Genomic DNA, 12,863 nt, shown 5'->3' on the forward strand with positions numbered 1-12,863 from the left:
AGTTATTCAACTACCAGAAGTTATTGTCTGCATTGCAATATAAAAAAACATATTTTAGGAAGACCACATTATACATAGGGAATGGAAAAAGATGTAGAAGCTTTGAAGCTCTTTACTTACAAATGAGATTAACATTTAACCCCTTTAAATCTATAGATTTAGAAAATTTAGATTTAATTTTAATTTAATTTAGAAATAGAAGATTAAACGGTCCGACCCTTTTAATCTTCTATTTACAACATGCAATTTTTTATTTTTTAAAGTGTTTTTATTATTTTCAGGTTTCGAGAAATGATGGTTCTCAGTGAATTCCAAAATACATTACAAAGAAAGTTGAATATGTCATTCTCGAAATGTATATGGAAGCTAAAGAGTGGTAGACGGCAGCACCGAGCAGTCACTCGTTAAAGCAAGATGGCGGCAGGCGCACAGTCTCGAAGATGTGGACCCCTCGCTCAGCTCCTAGTTTTGGCAGTTTTACATGTCAATTTCATAGGTAAGGCACTCCTAATGTTATATCAAAAAAAAAATAACGTATACAGCATACGATTTTATGATTTGTTACCTTGTTTATCATGTTTTGTTATGTTATTAATCGTTCTTATAAATAAATTTGAAATTAATTTGCAGTAATTTAGTTTCCTGCAATTCTATAAATATAGAGAGTCACCGTTTCCCCCATACAATACCAGTAAATGTAAATAAACATAAGAAACACCTGATACAATAATTTTCATAAGAAATACATCATAAACAGAATACGATCTTGACTTCTGTTTCATTATTTCTAATTAATTTTAGAAAAGTATTTATTGTGGATTTTTAGGAAACTTTAAACATAATTAACATAATATAGAGTTATTTTTAATTTTATATAATGAAAACAAAATTCATTTTTATTACATTGAAAACAATTTAGATTAACCTAACTTAACAAATAAGGATCACATTTCAGTAACACGAAAGATTGATTTTCCTAGTATCATTACTATAGGTCACGTAATTGAAGTGCCGTTTGGATAGGACAATGCGTGGGCTGGGTATAAACGTAGCTACGAGGATTGCCAAATAACACAGTGGCGTACATTTACGACATTTGCGCGGTTTGTGTCCAGAGTTTTGCAGTCGCTCTCATTTAACAAAGTGCAAGCTTTCACAGAGTTTGCGTGAAATTTCAACGCTGTGACAATACACAAGCTCGTTTAAATGGTTATAAAAGCATTTCTACAAAATATCACTGAAAACAGGATAAAATTATTATGGTTTAAGCATTGAGTATTTTAATAGTTTGCTAAATAATATTGCAAGTTTTAATCAAATGATACCATGATGTGTTTGTATAAACAGGGTTTGAAATGATTTTATATATATGTTTGTACATCCGTATACATACATTTTTTCGCTCCAGTTGTATAGTTGTATCACACTTGTCCTAATTACAATATTGAGGGTTTATTCAAACGGGTTAACATTAATCTTCTACCTATGCAAAACGGTGAAAATATTATTAATTACACACTTATGGTTATGATGATAACCATTGAATGTTAAATTCTCAAAGGCGTATACAACAATTAAAGAGACATTTGCAAATGGATTTTTTGTAGTCACTCTAAAAGCAATTCATTCTACGGTGATAAAAATGTACAAACGCAGAAAAGTAACACGGATAAACCCTTTCAGAAATCAAAGCGTAGCTCGAACAAAAAATCTCATTGAAAAACAGTCCATAGCGTAAAACTCAACGTTTCACCAAATACACATGATCTTCTCATATTTGATGTTTTTATTCCGATATTTTGTAAGCCATTAATTGTCATATACTTCGACAAGTATCGTATTTACAAAATGATTGGAATAAAGTTATTTATTATTTGAATAATTAAACCACTGTTCAACGCGCTGTAGAAGTAAATATTATTATAAGGTCTCATATCAATAGAAAAATAAATAATACAACACTTAACGTTATAAGATTTCATATCAAGTTATTTTTAGTATTGACACCGCTTTATTTTAGCTTGACATAATTTAACAAATTGATATTGCGAAAATAAATCAATTCTTAAAAAAGGTTTAGATTTATTTAATCCACAAAAAAATAAAGAGAGCACGACAGGTAACATCAAAGATGAACTGACAATACCATGTTGCGATATCAAAGTTAAACTTATCATTATAAACACAAACATGTTCAATCATCAATTACTTATAGAATAGTTTCGTATAAAAAGGCAATTATTAGCGTTGTACGGATTTATGAATGCTGTAAATTAATCTTATGATAAAATTTTCACTTGCTACCATATCTCCGGTCGTTTTATTGTGCCTGCCCTGAAACCATTAGCGAAAATGTCACAGCAGCGGCATTGTAATCGCGCCCGCGGCTCGTTCGCACAATGATGCGGCCGTTCGACCCCGCCTCGTGCACACCCGCCTTTACCTTTACGCTACGATTCACATTTATGCCTCCGTAATAAATGACAACGACAAATTTTTAACAAAACTTTAATCTTTCAATAAATATAAAAAACAAAATTTAACGACGACAATTTTACGAAAAAAAGTCACAAAAATTTATAACTGAATAATCACTCACATTTACGATTTTGCTACTCGCGTTACTTCTCTAGAATTCTTCACATACAGGCTAACAAATCTCAAGCGTCCGCATGGAAAAAAGATTCTCATCACGTTGCGAACGAGTGGCCGACAAAGGGAAAAGGGCTTGCATACCTTATTACCACCTTTTCACAAATCCCTACTTATGCGAAAAACGACACGCTCGCACAATTTAAAATGACAGCTAAGTGTATGTTTACGTGAGCACGCTAATAAAACGAAATTTTAAATGAAAACCCCAGACGTATAAATTAGGCTAAAATACCGACATCGTTCGAAAGACCCCACTCTGCCCTTTATTTTCTTGAATTTTTTTCTGTGTCAGGCTGTCATTGCTTCTTACTTTGCAATTAATCAGAAAGTCAATGAGCCGTTTTGTTTGGACACAACTAATGAAGAACCCTTCCCTAGTGAATCGGCGAAGTAATTATTACTTTGTTTGTTAATTACGTTTTAAGTACATTCAATATAAGATAATTGTAAATAAAAAGTCTATGAATTATCATATCCAGTCTCAGACTGAAAAAAATCTACGGCTATAAAAGTAAGTTCAATGAACGTATAAACTAGGCCGTTATATAAAAAGTGGGAGGGCGGAAAAACCAAACAACAACGCTAGTATTTATTCCCGTTATCTTATTTGCATGCAATTCTCTGAATTGTTGCCTTCACTATACACTAATACTATAAGTCGTATTGCGTTCCAAGTTGTTTATAGAATATTTACTCATAAACATGCAGATTTTATGTGAAAATGGGGAAAGGGGAGCTGTTTTATTTATTGCCCTCTTCACTTGGTAGCGTCAGAGTGAGAGATTGCCTCCAGTGCATATCTGAATCAGGCATCAAGCCTATGAAAGCGTCCATCGAAAATTTACGTATTTACGTACGAAGCAAATATAAAGTAAGATTCCTATGCATTTACGATATTAAAGAACTCTTTTCCCTTTTTCATTTCTATGAATGTAATAAATTTTAAATTTAATATTTGATTTTCTATATTCTGATTTAAATTAATATATTCTCAGGAACTGTTCATGAATGTTATGATAATGCGAACAAATTTATAAATGTAACTTTTATTTATTAATACTAAGAATAAATAAAAGTGCACACACAATACTTATAATTTAAATTATATATATATACACGTGTGTGTGTGTGTTACATAGTAGTTCCACGTTAAACCTTTGAAATGAGAAGCATCAAAAGTATTTAAATACACAATATCAAAACTAATACAATGGTTAAAGAATAGAGTAGAGCTGTCCAAACGTATTTTCCTGTTCGTGATTTATTTAGAAAACAACGGATACGGAGGAGATCCTCTCCAAAAGTAACGGATCACCGACGATTTTATTGTTATTGATATTGTCATTTTCATATCTCATTCTATTATGCTAACTCTTTGTTTCATGGAAGTTTAAAAACAAAAGGTTGATTTGAATGTCCATCGGTGTTGTTCAAGATTATTTATGGACTTCATTCTTGTCTACTTTTTAAATTTCGAAGAACTTAAATCGACGAAGTTGTAATACTTTATCTAGCAACAAATGCGGAAGCTTTTAAAATTTTCAAGCTCTATAACTTCTTTCTCAACAACTTCCGGGCAAAGCCTAAAAGTTGCACAAATATAATCTGGGAAATAGTTTTGCGCCTCGACGCCTCATAACAACATATTTTGCGTCAGTCTGTTGGGTTTAAAGCTACGTTTCTCTCGCAAGTTACTGAGAGGTCTATTTAAGACCAGTTTCTTTACTAAGCCTTATAACATAAGACGTAGTATATTTATAAAGTACAATATAGAAGTGAAACATATTTTTAGCGAAATTAAAACATTTGTGTGTAGCGTTTTAAAAACAAAAAAAAAACATACAGAAACAAATTCAATGTTGTGATGCTGTTTTTAATATATAAATAAAACACAATGGAGATAATACGCTTCAGAGTCAGGTTTTTGCAAAATCATACCTGTTCATATTACTGCAATGCTAACAATTGTAACAATCCGAAACCGCACAATTCTCGGCGGATTTATTGTAAATCCACGCAAGACGGCTTTTTGCCTTTTCATGATAATTTACCTTTACCGTATGATTTTTATACTTACTCCGTTAAAAGTGCTAGCACTCATTGTTTATTTTCAACATTCATTGTATAGTCTTGGTAAACTGATTGTTTTAGAAATAAAAGCTAAAAAAAACTGCCAACGACCTGCTGACAATTATTTGTTTTACTTGTTAATCGAACTCTTTTGTATTCCTTATAATATTATAAGAAGCAAGCATTAATATTATTATAAGTACAGGGCGCTATTAGCGCTTGGTAGCATAACGTAAAGTTATTGATTTAGTGGCAGACACAGTAGGTTAACTTGTTTAGAGTAAATGATAAATATTTACAACATTTTCAAAATTACAACTTTCACCTGAGAAAAAAACGGTATTTATTTCTTTATCAAATGGCACCACATGAGGTATCTTTTTTCAATATTCAATTAATAAAGATTAAAAAAATCAGAAATATATGTAAATTAATATATGTACGAGATATACTACACTAATTCCTATTTAAACATTATAATGATTTTATTGGTATCACAGTTGAAAATTTTTATTGCATAATACGAAAGCTTGGCTCTCTAAAGGAATAATTAAATATAATATAACACTCCGTAGATTATTTCATACACCGGTAATTAAAAACGTGACCGTCATCACTTGTCGCTTGAATACTCATAAGGGTTTTATCTACTTCCCACCACTCACACCATTGATCTTTGTTTATTAGAAACAAAATTTTATGCTCGGTCTTGAATTTCGGCTATTTCATAGGCATAATGTTTTTATTAATCCTGTTACTTTAACAAGCGTAATAAAAGGCAAGATATGACAAGATGGAGATTGAGCTGTGACAAGACATTCATGGTATTTACTTTTATGATTGATTGGAGTGATTACTTATAGATTTAAAGTAGTCAATGTATCATCACTGATTTTCTGTTAGTTTTTGTACGGCATTTAAAAATCAATAGTTTTAAAAATAAAAATATAACGTAACGATTGTAAAAAAGGCGCATTCAAAACTTGTATAACTACATATTAATATTGAAGAATTTTTACTATTTACCCCTTTAGACTTTGTATAACCAAAAAATACCGATCTGTCACTATCCAAAGAGTTTCAGGGACGTCGTCTTATACAAGGTGATTGGAAATGGGTGTATGTGTTTTTTGTTAAGAAATGAACTATACATTTACCTCTTTAAAGTTAGTGATTTTGTTCAACGAGAGTGTTGATTACTATTAATAAGATTTTTTTCTAATTTTTAACGACAGTTTTCATCCAAGTGCTACGAGTATATAAGGCCAACTTTAACGGGGCATACTGCTTTTACTGTCTTATTATATATAATTTTGTCGACTATTGGTAGATCTTGTATTTCGTGTAATCATTATGTTTTCGATTAAAAAGTGTAATATTTTATAACTAAAGATATATATATATATATATATATATATATATATATATATATATATATATATATATATATATATATGTATGTATATATATATATTAGTCTGTGTATATGTGTGTATATTTATATATATAGTTCATATTACGCCCTAGGCTCAGTTCATCTATCCATTTATATCACATCTACATCTGCTAACTGTGAAATCCATGTATTTATATTGTATTATAGTAGCCAGAGGTACATTTCTTGAGTATATGTTTATCAACGCTTGTTTATACTGTTCCAAAAAGATTTAGGGCAGTATATAATAAAATAGGTCTCAATAAAGAACCTTCATCAACACCCGGTTTAATTTCTTACCTTTGCTTGTAGGGTACAGGATTTGGACAGGATATAATTCTCTGATCTTTGAATGAAGTCGATATTATATTTTGATAAATTTATATATAACTGTGTTGAATATTGCTAGTTTTTCTCGCTTATTGCTGTCTTAATCATTATGAACAGTGCTGTTTGGAGTGTAATAATTTTTTATTTGGCACGACTCATCCCGAAAAAAAAAATTATTCAAGTTCAACTAAAATCAAATTTAAAGTAACTAATCTTTGATTTAACCTACTATATATCGACAGCAAAACATTGTATTGATTTTCTTTAATGTTAGTAAACCGAATAATTTGTCAAACTTAAAATGACCTTCCCTAACTTATATTTTATTGTTAATATTCAATCCAACTTTTACGAAAAAAACTCGATGAGTGTTGCTTCTACTTCGTAAAAAAGTATATCCATGTTAGGTGTAAACCACCGCGAGCAGTGACTTTTTCTTAATAAAATAAAGTGATAAAGTGAGAAGGGCGCATACTTGATGATACGTACATGTTACGCGTAATAATGTGGCGCCAGTTATGTTTGTGGAATTATGAACAAACATGTCTATGATTACTCTCATCTTCATGAGATAATACAATCTTCTATTTCTTTCAAAAGTTTTTTTTTTTGTTATCTTATTATTTGTAGATGAGTTTTAAAAAAAATTAAACGGACTCTTCCTCTAGGAATAGCGATTAAATTTATTCAAAAACGTGTACCTATAATATATAATACGAAACGATGCAAGTAAGCGGAGTTAAGCCTATTTTCATAAGCCATATCAAATTCATTACGACAATAAACCCCCAAATGTATTTACAAGGGATCACGTCATGAATAAATTTCGTCAACGAAAAGTTTGATGCGTAAAATAACGGTGGCAACTTAGACAAAGTTTTTAAAAAAACGTTCGTCGCAGAATTCAATACTTTTGTAACGCGGTATGTAGTCTCTTCATTTATTTTAAAACGAATTGTAGATTAAACATATAACACTATAAGCATACTGAGAGAAACAGTTTTTGATTAAGAGACTAAGAAAACTTTTTATTTCAATTTTAATCAAACTAGATATCACATATTGTGAAATTTTGGTTTCAAAATTTGATTTATATTTTGGTTGATAACAATCAGGGGCTATTAATTGTGATTGATTTATATTTTATATATGTAATAAATATACAATTCTGTTATCTTCTATAACAACATATAAACTCTGACCTGGCAATCACCAGAACAAAAAAAAGCAAGACTTTGCATACAAAAATGCATTCTTATTTATTAAATATATCTAAATTTTAATTTTACCACTTAATTGTCAAAGCAGCGACAGACTGAAAAAAAAATGAAATTTGTTATAATTTTTTTTTAGTATGACACAGTAGTATCAAACATTAATATGTATAAACATCTTTTAACGTGAAATCATTTATCAAAGTCAATAGGATTTCAGTTAAATAAAAATTACAGTATTTTTGAACAGCACCTTTATTTTAGCATTCATACAACCTAAGAAAACATTCAAAAGCTCTGGCGGCGTCTTACCATGAAGTATATTATACGGCAACACGGAGTGTTGCCATGAATTTATGGTAAGCGGTCGAGATGCCTTTATATGAAACATTGTAATATATAAATATTTTAACACTTTAAACATGAATTGTCGATGTAAAAAGTTTAAATTCAAGCTATTTAAACACATAATTCTAGAAATGCTCTAATTTTAATTCAATGCGAAAGTACTAAAATGTTATTTTTATATTTTTCTTAACGTAATAAACAGGTTTTAGAAAAAAGAAAAGATGTCTGTAAAATAATAAAAACAAACATTTCTCTTTTTCAATACAAAGTATAATACATTGAAAATTAAAACACATGTCCACAGCTATCAAACATTTGACGTCAATAAAATCCAACATAAGGTGTGTTAGAAAGTAAACAAATAAAAACTATTATTTACAATAATTAAAAAGTATAATCACATTATTACTAAGCATTAAGTGTTTCAGTGTACGAAATGTAAAATATTTTTTTAAGTAATCGTTGTTAGATATTAATACATTAAATCAACAAGCAAATTGATCTTTCTTTATGTATTATTTTAATTTTATGTACTAAAGTACATATCTACTTACTTTTTCTATTTTAACTTTGCACTTTCAGAGTATTAACCATAATTACGAATTCGCTCTTACCAATAAATAATTTTTGAAGAAATTTTTTTTTTTTTTGGAAATGCGTTAATTGAAATGATACACGTATATTGAGTAGTGTTAGCCCAACGGTAGACGACTGTGACTTGCGATCCTAGATCGCCGATTCGATTCCCGAGATACAGGCTTATATAAATTTACATTAATTATATATTGCCACTGCTCACAAACAAGTTTCCAGATGATGGGTAGCAGCGTCCTCTGCGTACCTTAATACCACACTACGATTCCCAACCAGCCTGCCAAGCGTGGCGATTACGGGATATTCCATCACGCATATCTTTGAGGGAGGCCTATATTGTCGAATTCGCCTATAGGTTGTAAATATAAAACGACGTAGCATAAGTATAAGTGAGCAACAAATTATAATATTAACAGTTCACCTAAAAATCTTCACGAATCTTTTAATTTAATTATATACAAAAAATTCTAGTTTATATCATTTAAACTATGTTAAGTGGTAAAAATATACAAAGAACAGCAAAAAACATTTTTTGTGAATTTTATGCATCGAAACTGTACGATACTTTGCAATGATTATTAATTGATGGAGCTAACCAAACTAATTACATTTCTACATCTAATTTCTAAAAAAATTACATTTTTCACCTATAAAAGCATGAATGTAATCTTCTTACTACTTGGAATTTTAATATTATTCTATTATTACTAGTGATCACGACATTATAAGTATTTTGCCGGTGGTTTTTAATATACAACAAGGATCTAGATCAGCATGCCATAACAAAATTAAAAATTCCGAAAGCTTTTTGCAAAACGAACGGTAAACATTTGGTCTAAAAATTTAATAATTTTTTTTAATATTGATCTAGAACCAGTCAAGTATTTTTAATATTGCGATAAATTTTTACTTCTAAATTTACTTATTCGCCCGACATTTATTTGAAAATATTTCAATTTAAAATAATGTTTATCTATTTTGTCATTCGTAGAATTTTTGTCCAATTCATTCTGTTACATTATATTTATGCTATAATATTCTAAATTAATATAAGGTAAATTCGTTTAAAGATTTTTTAATATGTGTAAAAAGATTTATTCACGAAGAACATGTCCTATCAAAATATCTCGAGCCACACGTTATGTCGGCACATTCTTCTCCTAAATTGAAATTCTCGAACGCTCTGCCTTCGCAAGCGGGATGGGGTCAGAAGTCAAAAGACAAATAGAATGTTCGATTAATGGGATCTTATAATATTATTTTTTAGCGTATAAATTTTTAAATTACATTTATTTTAAAAGTTTTTTCGTCCTTTTTTTCTAAATCTTTACATTTACTATAACGTCGTATGCTATATGGCTATAATTTCTTTATCTACGAAATGTTGTCAAATCATTTTTAAGCGTCTCTGAGCATGTATTCTCAGTGTTACAAATTCTTTGTTTATTTTTAGTAATAATATTTAAAGATGACATGGTTCGCAAACACACATTAAAGTTCGAAATAACTTTGACTAATATTTAAGAAAAAAATTAACAAACGTATCTCCGTATAAAGTCCTTTTTATTTAATATTTTTGTTATAATTCCAAAAATACGATTTTAAAAAAATATTTAGATTTTTTGAATGAATCATCTCATCTCACAGTGCAATGGTAGAACTGTTAATGTGTATACAATTGTTAATAAACTTCTTATTACTCTTAAAAAATTATGGTATTAAATAAATATATAACCTGTATTAAAACCAAACAAATCTACAAATACATATAAAGTTTTCAAATTTAGAAGAGAAATAAAGTAAAGTCTATTCAGTAAAGTTCAAATCGATAGCACTATCAAAATGCGCTCATACTAAAGCTTTCAAAGGCCGTCAGTCTGACCGCTTCAAAGGATATGTTCATACGAAACAAGCTGCATGTTCCTACTTAGATGATCGCACCGGGATATAAGAGAGCCCGCGTCTGTCATGAACTCTTAAAGCAAATCTCAGCTCGTATACCTGTGCCGATAACATTGCTTTTATAACATTATTTGAACTAGTTTCGACTACTTTACTTAAGCTTTATATATATCGTGTAATTATGTACAATATAGAGATTTAATGTGGAAGTGAGCAAGCCACGTTGTGCGTAGAACAGATGCCTCCAGGAATCCTAAGTTTCTCGAGTGAAGACCACAGACAAGACAAGACAAGAAAGCAAGCGCTGCGATCACACGCTGCGTCTGCGCTAACTATGGTCAAATGATATTGATAAAATCGACGGAAATGGAGGATACAGTTAGTTTCCAACAGATCCTATTAGAAAAATATAAGAGAAGTCTACGTCCTGCAGTGGACGTCTTACGGCTGCAATGATGGTGATAGCAGAGCTTTGTTCGTAAAGCAAGAGGAACCCGAACTGTTCAATGACGAAATTTTCCAACGAGAAACGAAGGTTCGATCTCCGTCTACACTTTTCTTGAATAAGATAATTGAAACATACCAAAAAACGTCGAAGAAAAACGTCTTTACAAAACCGACATACTAAATTTCATAGGCAAAACCCAACAATTATAGTAATGAAAAATAATTATCATCTAATATTTATTTATACCGGAACGTTTTGTGTGAATAAAATATTTTTTTTTTTGTGTTCTAAGTGTTAAAATCGAAATTTTATTTACGGACTAAAAGCGCGGACACGTTATTTTAAAAGCAATACCTTTTTTAATAAGCCCCTACCTTTATTGGAAATTCCTTTATTAGATAATCACTAAGACAAGATATATTTAAAAAATGAAAGGATTGAGAAGTAATAGATGGTTGTCGGAATAAATGATAAAGATCGCTCTTTGTACTTAACTATTCTGCCAATTACATGTGATTTCTGTAATTGTCCTATTTACTTAGAATGACAAATAAATACATCACAAAATATACAAGAAACATAAGATACTCAATGATATTGTTAGTAATTAAATATGAATAAATAAACTAAGAAACATGTAACACATAGGCACTTGTATTTTTTTTACAAAAAAGCTAAATAAAGTAATTATTTAAGTTAGGCATGCAATGTATTTACGCTCATTAAATGTATATTTATTTAATTTGCCACGGCTGAGGGCAGACGATAAGCTGTGGGGCGTGCACGCCTCAGACTTCGCCGACTGAATAACAATACATACGGGTACCTAAAATAGCGCTTTCGTTTTACACAATTATTTGTATAAAGTTATATATTAATGTAACGCAGATCTTAAACAGCAACATTTTAGGCAAACGAGAGTACTCAGTATCGCTTTTCCGGGACACGGCCGCAGCTTGTAATGGAATTACAATGAAAAGTAGAGTACTTTAAAGAATAAAAGTAACCAATTGACAATTCAGACAGAAAATACTTGATGAACAGGACTCAAAATACCGCATTAAAGTTCGTCATCATTCAGTTCCTCGTCATCATTACGAGCTTCCTCTTCTGGACATGTCTTCCCCTAGACTTCTGAATAGACCGGATGCTAGCGGACTGCTTCCAGTGTCATCCCAAGACCTTTTAAAGTTTGTGTATTCACCTTGTATGTGAACATCTTCCGGATTCGTAATCTCCAGAACTTTAGAGCCTCAGCTGTCATCTGTTCTTCACGCCTTGTGGCCTGCTGACTGTTACTTGCCCATCCGCTAACTTATACCAGTTACGTTTTAAAGGATATCTTCATTTCTAATTCTATCTAAATTCGATTAAAATTTATTAAGATTATATTAAAAAGAAAAAGCATCACATTTATGCCTCTTTGTAATATTTACAATTAATATTAATGCAAATAATACAAACAGTTTGGGTTGCTACTGAAAAGCAAATTTTTTAGTTCAAGTTAATTTAAAAATTTCAAGTCACCCAAAACTGATGCTTCTGTAAGAAAAACATGTTTTATTGTTTTTAATAAAAATCTGTGTATTGATATAGATTGTGGATTTTTTGGCATTTTAAATAAAAAATAATAATTATTACAAAGTTTGTTTACATTTTATAGAAAATTTGTGAATTCTGAACAAAAAGCGACAAGAAATTTTGACAATCCTCTCTTGATGTTAACCACTGACACTACCTAGACATTTCTAAGAGACAGAAACGGATGAAATATAAAAAGGTAAGGTTAGGCCCATATAGCGGATGCACTATCACCTTCGAACCAAACTCTTAATTTTTGCTAATTGGTTAAAGATGTGTGTATTCT

At 30.3% G+C, this 12,863-nt stretch overlaps 1 protein-coding gene across 1 annotated transcript in view; it reads left to right on the forward strand.

The window, feature by feature from the left end:
• Positions 1-414: 414 nt before the first annotated feature.
• The window catches only part of LOC137926861 (lachesin-like), a 52,307-nt gene continuing 39,858 nt past the window's right edge, over positions 415-12,863 (forward strand). Inside the window, exon 1 of the mRNA XM_068770587.1 lies at positions 415-496. Coding sequence (XP_068626688.1) covers positions 415-496 — 82 coding nt within the window. The remainder of the gene's footprint in view (positions 497-12,863) is intronic.

Source organism: Battus philenor, unplaced genomic scaffold, assembly GCF_028537555.1.
Source record: "Battus philenor isolate CCGP_79_NKW_IND1 unplaced genomic scaffold, ilBatPhil1.0.hap1 SCAF_3, whole genome shotgun sequence".
Taxonomy (NCBI): Eukaryota; Metazoa; Arthropoda; class Insecta; order Lepidoptera; family Papilionidae; genus Battus; species Battus philenor.